Raw genomic sequence first — 19,749 nt, 5'->3', positions numbered from 1 at the left:
TTACAAGGACATGTGCAGTGAGCTGTCTCTGATGTGACAGAGACATCAAATGACTGTCAATGAAGAGGTCCTTTAAAAAAAAGCACTGTAATTGTTGGAGTCAGAATTTAATTTCTTTTTACAATCCCTGGTGATCAGCATGTCAGATTCTAAGGAGGCAATGGGCTGAATCACAAAGTTTACAATGTCAGTGGAATCGCTCTCATTTCGAGAGATTAAAACAGAAGAAAATTAGAGACTTACTGCTTCTTTGTCAGTGCTGTTAAAGCAGCATTTATGTCTAAAGTGTTTAACACATTTAAACGGATGTGTTTATGTCCTGTGTAATCACACAATTAACAGAGGGAGTAAATCAACTTGCTGCTGTATTGTTTTATCTTTGTAGGTTAAAGTGTGATACTGCTTTTTGTTAGTTGAGGCTAATCTCCCAAAGCTGCTGCTTATCTGTGCACCACCAGCTGGAATGCATGGGAAAAGAGGGGAACCAAGCTCAAATATGTTTTTGGCTCAATGCCTGTGTTCACATTTAGTTAGATGGTTGTCAACAAGCCAATCACCATCCAGTTGAGCTTTTAAAGGCCAAAGGATCATTGCGAATAGATAGATATGACTCTTGACTGATAAAAAAAAAAAAGAGACCAACCAAAAAAGGAGACATCGCCAGCGATTTTGCATGTTTTACATGTCACAAGGCTTTTTTCTGGTGCTAGGCATTCTATGCATCAGTGGTTTCCAACCTTAAGCCCCCCTGCACAAGGGTTTCACTTTATAGGGATGGCCAAAATTAGATGTGCACAATAAAATAACATGCATAAGCTGGATTATCAAAAATTTGGTGAGGAAGAAGCACCCTGAACACTTCTGTTACACTGAGGTACAGTTGACAAGTGCTTGTGTTTTATGGGATTTCAGGATGTAAAATAGCTCTTGAAAGAGAACATTTACAACTCTGTAGAAACAGCTGACAAATGTTTCCATTACCTTACAGATACATTCATTCTTTACAATGAGAGCAACAAGAGGATGCAGGGTCCTGAATTAAACAACATGCAGCACAAAGATGCTCTGAATGTGCAAAGAGTTGAAAAACTCAAATGTGAAGCCAAAAAAAATCAGATGAAACAGTCTGATGGAATTGTGTGTGTGTGTGTGTGTGTGTGTGTGTGTGTGTGTGTGTGTGTGTGTGTGTGTGTGTGCATCTTTACCCACCAACTGACTCAATCCTCAATGTAAGGAGTCATGGCTGATAGCCTTGTACATTTCCAGCCACGAGGATGTGGAGGACCTCAGCTGTGAGAATGAGTTTTTTTTTTTTTTTTTTTTTTTTTTAAATGAAACATTTATAAAAAGTTTTGGACTGTCAAAAGTAGGGAACTACTGCTCTGGATCATGCCTGAGTGTTCAATAGTTTTATTTAATTGTTTATTTTTAACTTATAAATGTCAATAAGCTGTTGTTAACAGCAGCTGCATTCAGTCATATGACACTTACACAGATATTATGAGTCAATGCAAAGTAAATGTAACATGGCCATGCTAGTGAAGGAAAATGTTTATTGTCTTTGACAACATAACCCAAGATAATAAAGTTTACTACTTGAAAGAATTGAAACATTTTATAAAGATACACACAGTTTTTCACATTAATTTAACGTCTTTGTGTTCCAACCTGGAGCTCCAGGTGATCACTACATTTTTCTTTACAGCACCACATCACATGCCAACAACTGGATATCAACACAATAGCTATTTTGAACGTGCACCATGGCTGATTCAGCAAATAAACCTATTTTGGAGGACTTGAGGAAAAGAAAAAGAGAAAGTGACAGAGCAAGAAACAAGACAAGAGTCAATATCAGACTGACTTTTACTGGCTGGAGAGAGCTGAGAGAAGAGACAGGATGCAACAAGATAGATGATGAATTATTATGGTTGCCTATCAACAGATAGGTTACGCCCTCTTCTTTGACTGAGAAACATGGAGTAATTATTTAAATACTTAAAGTTATGACATTAAAGATGAAACATTCCTGACATGTCTTTTCTAAATATAATACCCAGAAAGTTGTAGTCTTTTGTTGTAGCATAGAAGCTAATAAAAGTCTCAGACTTCGGTAAAAGTTATTTAAGAGGTAAAATTTCTTGGGGGTCTTTAAAAAATATTGGTGCACAAAAATTAATAAGTAAATAAATAAATAATATGATCAAATAAATTATACATCAATCTTGATTAAAATGTTAGATTTGTTACCCACATTAAAGACAGTCTAATTATCTGCTCCTGAGGAACAGATCATTGAAGGCCTAAATTATAATTCGTTTTTGGTGACAGATTAATTATTTTGTAATGAAATTGAGAAATAGCTGTTACTAAGAGTAGTGGAGGTCAAATAAATCATCATTTTGAGTAAATGAGATCTAGATCAGGTCTGGAAGACCAAAATAAAACTTATAAAAGCCACTGTTTCACTGCAAAAGTATTAAGGACTGACTGGTGGCGCAATTAGGAGTAACACCCGCACAAAAATGATCTTTATGGAATCGAAAACCTTTGTCTGTGCTTCCCACAAAATTAAGCAGCAGATGTCTGCAAATGTACATCAGAATATGGTTGATGCATTCTGAAAACACATCCTGTGGAGCTTTCTTTTAAAGCTGCAATAAGAAAAAATATTTATATGGAGTTTACTCTGAACTGTTTAAGTGCAAAGTGGGCCACAAGAATACCACACAGCTTTACTGTTTTACAGTTTGGAAAGCTGTTCTTGGGGTAGAAAAACATTCTGGCAGAGAGACCTGACTATGAGCAAGAAACATGAATGTATACTCTGGCAGAGTGTGGGAAATATGTAAAGAAGGCTAGTAGAAGATTACAGATATTACCTCACTCCACAGAATGAAACTGATATCACAAGATTTATGATGGAAGAGTAAAACACAAGCTGGAGCTTTCCAGCCTCATGAATGAGAACATACATGAGGGAAAACAATTAAACTGTGATAGGGTTTATGATCCAATCAACCTATTCAATCTGTTTATTCTAATAAATTAGATTTAAAAAAATCACGGAGATGAAGCATGAGATCAGGGCATAAAATTCTGTCCATAACTTAAAATCAATGTAACCAGAATGTTTTATTAAAGCAGTACATACAAAAAGGCTGAATGATATCACAGGATCTGCAGTCTGTAGCAAAGGAATGGATGAAAGCCGCCCAAGAAATGATTCAAAAATCTCTTAGCTACAACAAAACTTTTTTGTGAGCTCTAAGAAAAAGAGTTTTACCATGAACTGATGACGCAGAGTGCCCAGGGTTACTTTAGACAATTTTCTTTTCTTGTTATGTTGCCACTTTAGGAAATGAGGGGCAGTTGTGCTCAAAATGAGTCATGCTTCTTCTGGAAATCAGGTCATCTTGTGTTCTCTTTGTTATTCACAGTAACAGATGTGTTACTGTCTATTTGATCTGACTGTCCTTCAGCTAAAACATTAGTTCTTTTAACCTTCTTGTACTTTTCAATTTAAAATATATTAAGATAAATGAGCTAACCGAGTGATAAGAGTCATTACCATCTGTCATGGGAAGCAGCATGAAAGGTCATGGCAGGGAAATGTGTTTATTATCACGACCAGATACGTTATCACCCATGAACCTCTGTGAATTGATGTGTTTGGTTTTCTTTGGCATTTGGGTTTTGTGACCATACATTGAAGCCATGCATATTTTTAATTGCATTTGACAGAATGCAAACAATTACTAATGGGATTATATATTTTCTTAGGCCATCTACAGAGCTGGCAGACTGACAGGCCTCAGGATCTGGTGTCTCGCAGCTTTAAAATGTTGTGTATACATTGTCAAGCACATCCATATGGAAGACATTGACATCTGGTTCAAATGATTTTTATCACTGTGAAGCACAAAGAAAGAACTTACATCTCTCTGGGAATTGTGCAGAAGAGTCACCTATAAGGGATAGAGCTGCTCCCTTCCCACCTCTCATCAATCTGATGTGTCTAAACAGCAGAGAGATCAGTGGCTGCTTTGGTCTGCAGTCATACAATAGACAAGAGGTTATGACATTCTGGTGCTTCTTTCAGCAGTTATGAGAGAGCCACTTAGGATGACAAGTTACAAGACATTCAAACTCTTGACAAGAAGTGGGGCACACATCACCCTCAAGCTGACCCTGGAAGCACCATGTCAAAAGCGCTAAGCTCAGAGTTCCCCAGCACATTTGTTATGAGCTGTATCAGTTTGAATGATCTGTGAAATGTTTTGCTTCCCTTCAAAGAGCTTTTAGCAGGACTTCATGTGGGTGTAATGTCCTCTTTGCCCTCCAGTGTGAGATGCGCCTCTAACCATCCTGTTGCGTGATAGACAGATCTACTGTAAGCTAGAACATTTTAAGAGCCAAAACTGAGCTTTTCCATTTGTAGTAAATGTTTCTTTTCCAGGTTCTCGTCCCCACGGATGTGCTTCCAACATCTTGACGTTTTATCTCACAGTGCTTGCAAGTCAGTCCTGACATTTGAAAAGATTTACAATTTGCATCCTGTCTGTCAGTGTGTGATCTCTCAACAGATTGTGAGGGAAGCATCCATCACTGAGACTTGGCTACAATAGGTATTTAGCTCACAGCTCATCGCTCAGTCTGTCTATCTTCCTGAAGGCAAACATCATGTCACTACCCATTAGCCTTTTATTTTCTCATAAGAGCCTTTTTGTAAGATTTTCATTACTTTTCCTATTTGTGTTGGTTGTAAAACCAAATAAACAAATGACAAACTGGCAAAATGGATTAAGTTGGAGATGTGCTGTTAGCGGTGCGTTAGCCATCTCTGAAGTTATCCCCCAGGGCCGCTCCACTTTAAAGCAATACGTTTTTCAATCTTTAAAACAGAACAAATAGATTGTTTTCTTTTCAGTTTGTTTGTTTTGAAGCTTTGATTTATAGTATCAGATGGGTTGGTCCAGGCCAGGGGTGGCCAACATCGGTTTTCAAGAGCCACAATCTTGCAGGTTTTCCATGTTTCCCTGCTCCAACACACCTGACTTAAACTAATAAGTAATTGTGCAGATCCTTATAGGCTGTTGGATCCATTTAATTTGAGTCAGGTGTGCTGGAGCAAGGAAACTTGGTAAACCTGCAGGATTGTGGCTCTCGAGGACCGATGTTGGCCACCCCTGGTCCAGGCCAACAGAACTATGCATTTTGAGCTAGAAGCCTCCAAATGATACAATACCACTATATGCCACGCAGACTCCATTACAAAACAAGAGTAGGATTTTAGCAGATAAGGTGATGTGTTTTTAAAAACCCATCAGCAAGTACGCTTATTCTGCACCTCAAACAAACATCACAGTAAAGAACATAATAAAGCCTTGTGCTTACTGTTTTATTATGTGGTGGGGCTCTTCCTTAAAGCAGCACTACTGATCTTTGGTAGATCTTTGCACTTTGGTGCCCCCTAATGAAGTAAAATTCACTTTGGGAGTTATGTGTGTATCCTGTGCCAGGTCCAGCTGGCCCTGCCAAAGACGAAGAACCAAAGAAAAAAAAAACTTTGCTTGGAACATCACTATAAGAAAGGAAGTAATATGTGCTTTGATAGGAAAAAGTTTTCCCAGATAAGGTTGGGTCAGTGCAAACAGTTTGTTCCAAACATGCCAACCACATTACAGAGATCATTTAGAGACAGTTCCATTAGACACACTTTGTCGGGGTGCATACCTCTGCAGTGATGGAAGAGGCAAATGTGAAGTAAGTGCCAGGAGTCGGAATATTCTCTTCTCTGAGCTCTCTCCATTCAGTAAAAGTCAGTCCGATGTTGACTTTTGTCTTATCAGTTGCTGTGTCACTTTCTATTTCTTTTCCTCCAAGTCCTCAGTTTTCTTTGCTGTATCAGCTATGATGCACATTCAAAATGGCCTGTCTGTAAAGAGGAAAGAAATGATCATTTCTTTCGTTGCTGTTGTGTTTACAAAAAAAGATTTAGTAAAACTTTGCAGTTGTTTTCCCCCCAAGCAATGCTTGTCAAATGAATCTAATAAGGCTGCCAACACATGATGTCACAATATGAAATTAGATGAGTAATTTTACTGCCATCATAAGCTCTGGTTCACATTCAGTGTCAGAGATGGCACACTTCACCCCTCTGCAGCAAAGCTTTTCTCCATCTTTTTTTCATTGCCACCACTTTTCATCATCTGCAGTGAACATTTAAATGGGTTTGCATCACGTATTTCCAAAGCTGATACACTTTCTTTTAAGGTCAACCTTGTAAGAAAAATAATGCTATGGGATCCTGAGCAAGCATCCATATGGATCGAGTTTGGAGGGAGAACAGATTGTTATGAGAGCCATGACAATAAATGGAATCAGTGACCAGAAAACCAAAACTGTGTGTTAGAAACCTAATAAGCTCCATGAAGCCTAAAGAATCTGCAGAGTAAAGTGATAATTCATCTATTAGTGCTAGTGCAGAGCTGTGTTTCTTGTGCTGTTTGTATTTGTATTCTCTCCATTACACTCTGACTACCAGGCTGAATCTTAGTGAAGGGTTAGTTTGGCTAAAGCAAGAACCCCTTCAGTGATTGTGCTCATCTACATCACCTCTTTGAAATTTTGAGATAAGGCACTGACCTTGGAGCACTGCTCTGTATTGTGCTCTCCATGTGAAAAATTGAGTTTCCTTCAATCCTAGTCCTAATGCTTAAGAAACACAACACTATAAGATACATGATTGCAGGCAGTGCCGCATGCTCTGAATCTAGATTTGCTGTACATTAGACTAACAGGAGGTCTTAATTCTTAATGGGAAGATGTGGGAGGTCTAAAGCTCATCCATCCACTATTCTAGAAGTCTGTTCCCGACCCCCTCTCTGTGTTAAGGAAATTTGCTCTTCCTAAAATAATGAAAAGGTGTCCAAGCAGGAATTTCCTCTCTCACTTTACACTTGTAGCCCTTGGTGGTGGTGGGGGGAGCCCTTCAGTATGTGAGAGTGTAAAAGGAAGAGCGCACGGAGCTGTGTTGTGTTGCTCAGGGGTGGAGATGGGACTGAACCTGGTAGCAGGTTCACATCAGAGCTGAGACAATATGTTGAGGGAAACTCTGCTTCTCTGAATGGGGAAGGAATATCCTGCTGAGCCCCCGAGCTGAGAACCATTTATGGACTTCAGTTACTTCCAGCCTCCACCTTCCACATGTTTATTATCTGTCAACATGGTGATATATTCATTTAGGTGCCCCCTCTTTGGGACGTATAAGGGGTCATAGTAATAAATCATATCAGTTTAAATACAGATGCTTCTTGATGGCTTTGATCAGTAGTAAAAGTGACAATTAGCTTAGCTTTAGTTAGCATGATTATTTAAAATTTAGGGGAACAGCTAACTTGGTTAAGCCCAAAGTTTAATCCACCAACTGTAAAGCTCACAGCAAATACAGAAAGCAAGACACAGACAAATGGACAAATAAACACACCTGGACACACAGCTGGGAAATTATTTTGTTTGCGCTTGTTATTGATGTGTAACTTGAATAAGTTTTTTTGGTCCTTTATTTTCAGCAGCTTGTGAGGCACTCAGGACCAGTAGCTTGAGCTTACAGATTTGAGACATGGTTCTCCAAATGTAAGCAAAAATCTCTACTGTATTCAATACTGACCTGGGGTGTTATTGAGTGCAGTCTTGGACGGATTCTTGGTTGATCAGGCTCCTTCCACTGGGATAAGCCTTCACTGTAAACATGATTAAAAAACATTTACATAAGAATTACTTCGCTCCATTGTGCTCTCTGGCTAGCAGGATGTATTGGGGAGTTAGGCATTGATTCACAGCTGTCCTGAGCTTTGGGTTTTGATTGGCACTACATCATGATTGACTGTTGTGAATCCATCCTTTCTATCACAGTTGCCTCATATTATTGACCAAGTTAAACATATTTAAAGATGTATACATATACAGATTTGAGTGTCTATTCTTTCCCTGTCTTGATTTAATATATTTAATAAGGGCTTTCAGAGGATTAAGGTTCTGCTGTAAATGTCCTTTAAAAGTTCAATGAGCTGCTAAAGTGCTGAAATAGACTACGTTAATGTCTGAAAACATGTAATAATAATTTCTAAGTATGAAGAAAGGCCGTTATTTAATGCACAGAAATTCTCTCCATTGCCATACAGTCTATTGTTGTTTTGTTTGTGTTTTCATCTCTAATGACATCCAAGTGGAGCATAATTCAGGGTGGCACTTGTATATATGATAGACTGTAGGTGTAGGGTCTATCTAAACATTAATAGCACCCTGAGGGGACTCTAGGACAGTAATGACATTCTAGACCAGCTATATTAACCAAGCACGAGCCAGAGAAGTGAATGCTCTGGTAATGAATCAAGGGCAAATGGTTTCCACGTCTGTTTTAGAGGAGGAGGCCGAGAGCTCGGAGCAGCATTTCCTCATCATGACTGAGTTAGCCGTGATTTCTCCGTCTGTGTGTTATTCAGCACGAGGGAGCAATATGCAGATTGCTTTCCAGCTTGTAAATGTAGAGACCAGCGTGTCTGATTTCAGTTTCTTGATGTGTTTCAGAGATTTGGTGGCTTACCAGCAGCTCTGTCAAAACTGCTCGGTCCTGACCGACCTGTGTAACATGAATCTAATACAGATGTTGTGTTTGCTCCCTCAGGTCTGGTGATAGGCTTTTCTATGACTCCACCCATCCTTGACAGCTCCAGAGACGATCTAGTGATTCCAGTCCACACAACACTCTCTATTACATGCAGGTATGTGTGTTTGCTGATCTGGTTTAGGACTGTGCAAGGTGGTATGTCCATGATTTCCAGTAAATGAAAAAAAAAAAAAAGAAAAAAAAAAAGAAAACACTAAACAAATGATATCATGCAATAAAACTTACTGACATAAAATCCCTGCTTACTAATTTTAAATGCTTGTAGTGTACATATTACAAGTTAAAAAAAAAATTACCTACGAATAAATTTAAATATGAATGAATACATTTTCATTAATGAATAACCTGAATATAATTCAAATAAGGGCTCTGTGTATCAGTAATAAAAATGTGACTTGCAATGAGGATACATTAAGTAGTATTGGCTAATGCAATAATAATCCTGCATAATTCTCTTTAGCTTATCTATGAACATCATATGATTAACATATTCATCATTCATTAAGTTATACTAGAACTTAAATTACTTGTAAACCCTTAATAAATGTTAATACCTGTTAACAAACACACTATGTAATGCTAATAAGTACATTTGATACATAAGTGGATAATTTATGTAATAGATATTTAACAATGATATTAGCATTATTTTATTGTGAATGGTCATGCCATTAATAAAAAGGTTTATGCATGGATGGAATCTTATACCTGCTTATTAACATGTTTATCAAGCATTAGAAGACATGTGCTTGTTTTGGTATAATGCTGATTATATGTTATGAACTATTAAATAATAGTTTAAAATGCTAAACTAGGTTAAGACTTATTAGGCAAGTATAAGTTACATGTCAATTAAATTTTTATAAATGTGTTAACTAAATGATGTGCTGTTACTGGGAAGGTTACCAGTAAATATGCAATTGCATAAAAACTTTTCTTAATTTCTTTTTTTTATACATATACACATATACATATACATATAAGTATACATATACAAACTGAGACTGTGTTAGATATGAATTTGACTCTAGTAACTGTCCTTCATCCTTGAAATCTCAATCTGCAGTCTGCTCCAGAGCTGTCACTCCTTGAACCTTTACTTTTTCTTTTGATAGAAATAAAACAGCTGGCTTAGGAAAGCAGGTGATATTTTTGGATATTTCCCAGCTTCATCCAGAATAGTTGTTTTCATGTAAACCTCACACAAGGCAGCACTACTGAGGCTCTCATGAGAAAGAGTATCAGTTTCATTGTAGTCAGTTTAGGCTCAGCAGCATGCCATTTTCTAGGCTTTCAAAAGATCGACGTTATTCATGGGGTCTGGAAAATCAACCTCAGGGCATTTTCATTGAGCTCTGTCATTTTTATGTTATATCCAGTCATCACATTTTGGCAGAGCCTGCAAATTTTGCCCATTTGTGCTCGACAGGGGCAGGTGATGAAAGCATAGCTATCAGTTTTCAGAGAGCCATTATGATTCCACGCAGCCTGGCTCATAATGCCTCTAGGTTAAGATAATTGAATTTATGTGACAGATCACAAAGCAAACAGTGATGTGTGGATGTATAAGTGAATTTAAACAAAAACAAACATGCACACACACACTCTTTCTGGACACAAACAACAGTTGTGACACCAACTGGTAGGATATGAATAATACAAATTCCAAAAAAGGCAAAATCACTTTTTATGTTAAAATAACATAGATTTGGGTTATTATTATTATTGCATGTATTTTCTAAAGGTTGTTACCAACATATCTCCTCAGGGGACAGAGTGCTCTAGCCTGGACCTGGCCTGACAAAGAGCTGGCTAGACAGGAGCTAACAGTCCGTCAGGCCCAGCAACCAAACACCAGGCTCCCTGGGCAAAGAGTGGCCTTAATCAGTGAGTGTCCAGGGCAGCCGGGAAAGCCATACTGCAAGAGGCTGGACCTGAATGAGCCGCAGGGCCAGGATACAGGCTACTACCGCTGTTATTATAAAGATGTCAAGGCCATCATTGATGGCACCACTGCTGTCAGTGTTTATGTCTTTGTCAGAGGTGAGTTACACTCCTTCAGCCCACCCACACTAATACTGACACCAACTATAAACAAATACATATTCTAAAACATGTTCTAATGACTTGGAATAATGTTGGGCTTGTTTTTAAAGAGCGCTCGTTTCATCTCCTTTCCAGCTTCGACTCGGTCTGCAGCTCTATGGACCCTTCAGTTGTTATTTTTGTGATCTTTGGGAGGTTCAAAGGAAAGCTTCTTTACTCAAACAGATATTCTGTTTTAATATTACTTCAATAACAAAGCTTCTTCTGCATTATTAGAGCTGGAAGTTGTTGAATTTACCTCAGTAACACCCTGGAAGCTGGCAGGATTATTGTTTTGGAAATCAAAGCTACAGCGTTTTTGATAAAACTGAGAATGATCAGCTCTTCACCATACTACATAAAGACATGATTTCTTCTAAATTTTGAAATATTGGTACCAGCAGCAGCTCATTTGTAAATGACGTCTTCACAAGCCTTCAAATCTGATTAGAACTGCATAATCTTTTTTCTATTATGTTTATTTTCTCTGCTGTTTTTACAGTATTCCATGTACAGGATTCATAGGATTTCTCTGGCTTTCTCACCTTTAGCACATAGAGTATGGCCTTTCAGGATTACCTCTTTATTTTTCCTTGCACCATGTGTGTTTGAGAGATGGACAAGGAAAAGCACATAGAGAGACAGATGATTGTCATGTAGGGGAGTCCTGCTGACCAGACCACTTATGTGAAACGTCTGTTTATCCCCCCCTGACAAGGTGCCAAAACAGTTTCCACAGATCTAACTGGCAGGCTGATCAGAGGCAGATGAAATCGCAGCCATAAATTAGCCCCAGCATGTGGTAGGATGAGAGGGGACACATGTGGATGCAATCAGACAGGCAGATGTCGGCCATTTACGCTGCCTGTGTGCATGCTGTCCACTAAACACTCAACCACACGGAAGATCTAAAGGCTTAAATGAACTATATACTGTACACAACAGAGTACACCCCGGGTTTTATAATATAAATTAAATAATCTTAGAGAAATGCATTGCTTCTAAATTGAACAGGATGTTTGCAACTCAGTGGAACAAAGGTTAACAGAACTTTTGCAACAGACTCAGATTGTTTATTCCCTCAATTCTTCATATTTTTTAAATAGCAAACTCAATCTTACTTACCACACAGGGTATCAGTGCGAAGAAGTTCTTCCATTTGTCAGACAAATTCAGCTGCTCTTTGTCTTTGAACTACCCCGAAGGTATTCTGTTAGGTTCCACCGAAAAACAAGTTTTCATTTTCTTTCTTCTTTAGAAACACAAAGCTGTGAGCTTTGGCTTGTTATATTGCTATAATGCTACTATAATGTTTCTCCTCTCTTAAACCTCTGTAAACTGGAGACAATCATTCAGACAGTGTTTTGGTATAACCATTACACTCCCATCATGAAAACTTACTAAAAGGGGCTGAAACTGGGTTTTCATTGCTGTTTTTGACTTGCATTTTGAAATGTGTATGGAAATGGTAACAGTTAGAAAGAAATTAATAAAAAAAATAAATAAATAAATAAATAAAAAGAGAAGTATGCTTGCTTACTATTAGAGTATTATTATATTATATTATATTATATTATATTATATTATATTATATTATATTATATTATATTATATTATATTATATTATATTATATTTATATTATATTATATTATATTATGTTATATTATATTATATTATATTATATTATATTATATTATATTATATTATATTATATTATATTATATTATATTATATTATATTAGAGGTAATGGAAACTTTGCAAATTACATCTGATCTGGCAAAGATTAAAATGATCTGACTCACTAGCTGTAACTTGCATGACGTAATAGCAGATATTATATAATATCCCAGATATTTCCATAGAAGTTATTCCGTAGACGGAAGCTATTTACAAAGATGAGTGCTCAATTTTCTGCTTGTGAATGCCCATCACAGTTGGCTTTTTTAAATTCTCTGCTAGATTTTTTTAAAAATCTAATTTTACTCAGTTACAACCACAAGCAACATAGCCTATGCCACCATACTGTAGCGATGCTACACAACCTTGCTTAATTGCCACAAACCACTCAATAGAAAAGGATCTGATGTACATTTCTTATTTGTAACTTTGCAAAAGTTTGCTTTAGATTAGCTTTCCTTGTAAATGGGGAAACTTGTGCATCCAGTGTGGTGGTGCCAACATAATGTAAAACATGCTGGACGTCATCTGAGTCAAATAAGTAGATTTTGCTGTACATATGGGCTGAAGAAACTCCAACTTCCATCAATAACCCATGAGCCAAGTATGAATCACTACTTATTAGAGCTTGTTTGTCCAAGCAGTGCACTGTTAATGGCATAATGTATCAGGACAGCCACTGCAGCGATGATTAATGTTGCAGTACGATGGCTTGTTTTCTTTCTACTTTAACTACTTATTACCAGAGCTGCTGTGCATCCACAGTTTCTTTAGCAGGCCACTGATCATTAAATGACCATTTCTACCCTTGAGAATTCTAACAGTTTTGAAAATTTCCCAGGGTGCTCCAGTCATTGTGAAACCATGCTGCGTATGTATGAAAAAATATTCTGCTGTTTCAGATCAGCTCAGAAACATGTGCATGTGATAAGGCTGTGCTCAGTTTTCTAGATGGAGAATTAAAAATAACTCAGTTGTTAAAATGATTGAAATTTAAATGATAAGGCACAAAAATATACACACAGTGGGCATGCATGTACTTTTTCTTACACACAAATCTGCTACGTAACCCCTGATGCTTTTCAGACTCCTTTTATTATTTGTGACCTGTGCTAAAACCTGCAGTGATTTATTGAACAGACCCTATATGGCAAGGATTTGTGTATTATTTCTGTTGCTTCTCTGTATTTAGACCATTGCTGGGCAGATACAGTAGCCTCTCAACAGGATCCTTTGTTTGGCTCTGCAACAGCTTGAGGAGATAGCTTTCAGTGGTGTAGAAAAAAGCATCATAATAAAGGGCTTATCGTGAAGAAGAAATGAAATGAAGAAAATAACAAGCAGGTTATAGCCATACAATATTTTTGGATGATGTATAAAAGTACTAGTATTGACTGGAAAGTCAGATAGATAAGAATTTTTATAATATTGTGTTCTTGCCATGGGAATATGAGGTTGTGTACTGGTATCAGCAGCAGCATAAATTGGTAACACAATCGCTGTCATGTCTTCCAAAGCCTGGTACTTCAGTAGCTTTGACTCAGACGGCAAAAAGGGAAACACTGCAAAGTCGTTTCTTCCAACAGATAGCTTGAGGTAAAACTGTAACAGGAGGATTAAACCTCTTGGCCATCTATCTCTTTGCTGGCATGTAATAGTGGTTCTTAATTCTATTTGCTAGCTGGGGACAGAGTGAGGTGTAATCACAATAAACTCCATACACAGCATGTCCATGGGGGTTATTAACAGGCCGTAAGAGATCATTCTGTGCATTCACAAAGTCACCTCTGTAATAGCTGCCATTACCCCAGCTGGTATCAGGATTACCTGTTAACAGCTCTCTGTTTCTGTCTGCATCCAGACCCGGAGAATCCCTTCCTGAAAAGAGCCAGCTCCAGCGAGAGCAACGCAAATAACCTGGAGACCATTCTCATCACACGCTTCTCTACCCATGTCATAGTGCCATGTCTGGTCACAGTGCCTGATCTGAACGTCACTCTCTTCTCGGTTTGAGCTCACCTTCTACGGTTCATGATGAAGCTGTCAAGTGATGCTGTAGATAATTGCAATTGAGCTGCCACCATCATTTATTTTTATGTTTGTTTGTTTATTTTTTTTAGTATTCAACAGGTCTGGAATTGAACGGGATAACATGGAACAACAAGCAAGGCTGGATCATTCCCAGACAAGTCATAGACACTGTGCCGATGGTCATAGTTTCATGTGTGGCTAAGCTTGATGGCAAAGAGTATCACTCTGCCAACTACCTAATGCACACTACAGGTAAAAAACACACTAGAGCATATTTATGGTCACTCCAAACTTTCAGTTTCAACATAAAATCTTGCAGAATTGCAAAGAATCATGCAAATATTACATTAAGAGTTAGAAAAACACTTCTTCCCCGTGGATAAATATTTAAATTAGATTGGACACTGCTCTTCTTAGAAGAGAAATTAGCTGGAAAATCAGAGGAGGTGCTGAATTCACTGCCTCATCACCATAATTCTGCATGCCAGTCAACCACTTTTGCCATAATGCAGTAAATTTCAAGGCTTTTTATTTAATTATGTAATTTCCTCAAAAGCAACTCCCTTTTCAAAGTGAGACACGAGCCATTATACCAGCAGAATTAGAAGGACATGAAAAGAAATGGGTGAAAAGAAGCCATAATTTCATTTCAAGAATCTAACTTGATGAACTTTTGTTGTGAGTGAACTCCAAGGACCCAGAAGCTCTTTGCTATATGGTGTGAGATCATTCACCTCGCTCTTTAGAGGATGAGAGAAAGCTCAGCCATCGCTGCCGGCCAAAAGTAATAGCCACATCAGTCAGGGTAGAAACTCAGTCCTCGCTCTGAACACTAATGGGGTGTTTAAACAATCGGGCAATCACAGTCTGCTGGCAATCACAGACACCACCATCATGGGTTTGTTTCATTCCCAGTGACTACAGAAGTGAGATGGGTTAAATATAGGTTATGCAGGACAGTGTCCAAAGTTTTCTTGGTTTTCTGTCTTCTCTTTGATTGAGGCTTCACTGTCTGTCACTGTTGTGACGTGACATACACATGAATGAAAATACTGCAAGGTTGTGACAGTGCCTTTATAGTAGGATGGCTTCTTTGGTCCAAAGAAAAGTCATTTCCTCTGGTCCTGTGAGGAAGAAAAAAAAAACCGCTGACGATGTCACTGTGACCTTTCTCGCTGTCTACCTCCCCCTTTTTCTTTTTTCCGGACAGGAAGTCAGGTTTACGATGTCAAGCTGTTTCCTGAGGACCCGGTAGAGCTGATGGTGGGGGAGCCCCTCACCCTGAACTGCACGGCAATGGTGGAGTTCAATGCTGGGGTGGAAATGCATTGGTCCTATCCTGGTAAACAGGTACTTAGAAGATGTGTCATCAAAAATACAGATTTAAGATGGTTTTTAACTTTACTTACAGTCTGTTTCTTCTCACCAGATGAACAGTTGTGTGGAGACTAAGCAACATCGAGAAGCTTTGTCACATGCCACAGAGGCTGTTCGCATCCTGACTATCCACAGTGTCAATGTCACAGACACTGGGCCGTACATCTGCAATGTCACCACCATGGAAGACACACAAACTGTACAGACTCAAGTCATAGTTCATGGTAAACACAGAGCTGCAAACTTTATGGTTTATAAATTGTAAAAGAATTATTGATGTAGCAGCTTTTGGCATCAATAAGAACAGGACACAAACTCTTAACAGGTGTAGCATTTAAATCTTCATCAGGATGTTTTCTTTATTTTTAAAGTACTTTTTGACAGAATTGGCACCATGCTGGTGACATTTGTTTCACTGGGGTCAACATGTAATGGTAATAAAATTATATTTTAGAACCAGCTATTCAACAGAAATACCATCTACTGTAAAAACGACTGGAACTTTTAAGGAATAGAGTTGGAATCTGACAAATTCTCTGCTAATTTCATTCAACTTCAGCTCTCTTGGTAAAGAGTTGTGATCCCCATTGAGTTCTTTTTCCATCAATCTTTTTAAATGAATGTCAAAGTTGTTTAAGAGATTGACTCTTTCAGACAAACAAGGATGCCCTCTTGTTGTGCATGCGCCTCTGTGATGGTGCTGTGCAGAAATCTGTCTTTACATGAATACAGTTTTACAGCCTTTCGTCAAATAGTCACAAATTGTTGCCTCTAGTTTAACATGGGGTTTGGAGGATGTTGCTGCAAATACAAATGAAAAGTTGAAGAGTCAAACTTGAGCTGAATGATTACCACTAGTGTTTTTTTTAACACATTACAAACTTCAAATAAAATCAAACTTTATAAAGCGCTTTTCATGCTGAAGGCAACACAAAGTGCTTTGCATGATAAAAAAAAAGCTATTCATGCATATAAAAAATAAAACAAGCATTTACACACATCAAAATGGATAACATAGCAATTAATAAACACTCGTTAAAGTCTTTTACATAGTCGCACGCACACACGTATACACACAAAAAAAGCACGTGACTCCCTAGTTTATGTCTCTAAACTGATTGTAGGTATAAAATGCTAAAAGGCAGAACTGGTGCAAGTAAGAGGGTTTATTTCCCCAAAACTCAGTAACAGGGAACCAACCAGTACAGGGAGGAAACCATACACAACAGGGATTAACCATAAGGATCCGACAAGGAGTAACTGAAAACCCAGTACCTAAATACACTGACTGACAACTTAAACACAAGTGATGTGCATGAGCAATCAGACGAGGTGCACTAACGAACAGAAATGAAAGAAACAAAAAACTAAGCCCTGAACACCAAAAACCAAGAACAAAAACTAGAAACATGACCAAAACTAAACAAATGAAGTCAGAACAGAAACCAAAACCATGACAATAAGAACAACTAAGAATATATATAAAAAATAAATAAATAAAATAAAATAAAATAAATAAATAAAGCTTACTAAAATGAAAATAAAATAACATGAAATAAAATTTATGTAAAATAAATTAAAGTCAAATAAAAGGTGGGTCTTAAGCCTCTTTATTAAAAACACGAACAGTCTCTGCAGCCCTGAAGTTCTTCCACAGACGAGGTCATAATAATGGAAATAGGCCTTGCCCTATGTTTTGGTCCTCACTCTTGGAACAACTACAGTAGCTCACAGAAGTGAGTACACCCTTCACATTTTTGCTAATATTTCCTTATATCTTTTCATGGGACAATATCATAGAAATTAAACTTTGACATACAGAGTATCAAAGTTTAGTTTTTATAGTATGGTGTCCTGTATATCAAAGTTTCATTCCTATAGTGTTGTCCCATGAAAAGTTATAATGAAATATTTGCAAAAATGAGAGGGCTGTACTCACTTCTGTGAGATACTGTAAGAGGCCGGCACCAGAGGACATCAGGGTCCATGAGGGTTCATAATTTAAAAGCAGGTCCAATGATTAGGAAAGCCAAAGACCATTAAGACATTTATAAACCAGTAAAAGAACCTTAAAATCAGTCCTGAAATGCATGGGGAGTCTATGTTGCTCGCTATAAGTAAATGAATAAATAAATAAATGTTTAGCATAGCAGGTTAAAAAAATCCCAGAGCTGTCAGAGCATTTCATATAAAATTACATGTGTGTGCAGATCCACTGAAACACTGAAACTTGTTGCATGTGTGCAGTATAGAGAGATCTACAAATCTTTTAAAACAGCCATTCAAACCGACCGTGGGAATATTTGGTGCTCAGACCTTAAGCTTTTGAAGCAACAAGCACTTTATATAAACAACCAAATGCCTCCAATTCCAGAAAGACCATTCATCAACCTTGACTACAAAGATGGACCTGCAGTGGAGGTAACCGCTGGGCAGAAGTCATTCAAACTACAAGTTAACGTCTCTGCTTTTCCCACACCTGAAACACGATGGTAAGATAAGACTCTGGTGTATTCATTTAATGTGATGGGAAATTTCCGAAAACATAATTAGGCCTGCCATAACTTCAATTTAGAGATTATCTGAGAGACAGAGCACCAGAACAGCATCGTATTTTGTGTTGTAGCACCTGTGTGCATCTTGCTTTCAGGTATAAAGACGGAGAGCTGATAAACCAGCGCCCAGAGTTCAAGATGAAAAGGATGAGGATGCACTCTAACTACGCTTTGGAGATTAAGGAGGTTCATCAGGAGGATTCTGGGACGTACACGGTGCTGCTGAAAAACAGTGCCGCTGAACTGGAGAAGAGGCTCAGCATCACGCTTGTTGTCAATGGTATGTGTTTGTTTGGGCTCAGTGGATGATTCAGCAGATAAGTGCCTTACACAAAAATTTGTAGCATAAGGTTATGTTCCTGAGAATTCATTTTGAATAGTGTTTGCATTTGATGTCTTTATTTTAAGACCATTATAGATGTCGTGCTTATGTTTGATTACATTTAACTTTTCAAAGGCAGGTTAAAGAGTTTTTTTTTCCTGTACATCTACAATCTGTACATCTTAAATCAGTTAAGGGACAAAATGAGGATTTAGTTCAGAGTAGCAGTGAATACTTCTGCCCAATGTGACTTACTATTCATATGCAAATTATGGCTTTAATTCAAAACATTAGGTGCTCAGCAATTCCAGTTGTATTGTTTATTAAGCCTATGTAATTTCTCTGCCAGCTTAGACACACTGTATGCTTTCAAAACTGCAATATCTCTAAATAACCGTCAGTAAGTTGGTTTAAAGTTTCAGTATACAGCTGTTAATGATCTGCATGAAAAAAATTGCAATATTCAAAACCAATTTTTAGTGTAGAACCACATTTAAATAAGAATTGTTGTCATACTTTAGAATGAGTAGTATATCTCTGTATGACATATATTTCAACTTTGTTCATGAATTGATGCCCTACTTCATCATAGAAAAATGTCACACAAGAAAATAGCTGATCTATAAGTTCATCATATAGCAACACATTATTAGCTTGTTGTTTCGTTATTTTCATCAATAATAACGAAATTTAAAGGAATGGTTTTAGACTTAGAAGATTTCCCAACCAGCAGCAAATACTTTCTGACCTACTTAGGGTGATGCATTGCACAGATAAAGTGCTAACTGTGGAATCAATTACTCCAAAAACGCAAAAAGCAACAACATCCTTACTTTGGTAACTGTGGCTTTATTTCTGAGAATTTTCTGAAGTGCAATACTCCACCCTGAACACACACATGCCCAAAGTATGAGCAATGGATGAGGAACACATGCTCAACTTGACCTGGTCTGCCAGTGAAATTATGATGGATTATAGTTAAAATATGTCCATGTATCGTTTTGTTGC

General features: G+C 37.7%; 1 protein-coding gene across 1 annotated transcript in view; it reads left to right on the top strand.

The window, feature by feature from the left end:
* Positions 1–19,749, top strand: part of flt4 (fms related receptor tyrosine kinase 4) — a 55,948-nt gene that overhangs the window by 12,089 nt on the left and 24,110 nt on the right. Inside the window, exons 2-9 of the mRNA XM_041990439.1 lie at positions 8,690–8,786; positions 10,461–10,735; positions 14,318–14,463; positions 14,577–14,739; positions 15,698–15,837; positions 15,917–16,088; positions 18,239–18,356; positions 18,515–18,699. Coding sequence (XP_041846373.1) covers positions 8,690–8,786; positions 10,461–10,735; positions 14,318–14,463; positions 14,577–14,739; positions 15,698–15,837; positions 15,917–16,088; positions 18,239–18,356; positions 18,515–18,699 — 1,296 coding nt within the window. The remainder of the gene's footprint in view (positions 1–8,689; positions 8,787–10,460; positions 10,736–14,317; positions 14,464–14,576; positions 14,740–15,697; positions 15,838–15,916; positions 16,089–18,238; positions 18,357–18,514; positions 18,700–19,749) is intronic.

The sequence above is a fragment of the Melanotaenia boesemani genome, chromosome 7 (genome assembly GCF_017639745.1).
Source record: "Melanotaenia boesemani isolate fMelBoe1 chromosome 7, fMelBoe1.pri, whole genome shotgun sequence".
In the NCBI taxonomy this organism is placed as follows: Eukaryota; Metazoa; Chordata; class Actinopteri; order Atheriniformes; family Melanotaeniidae; genus Melanotaenia; species Melanotaenia boesemani.
This window is presented reverse-complemented; position numbering and strand designations above follow the sequence as displayed.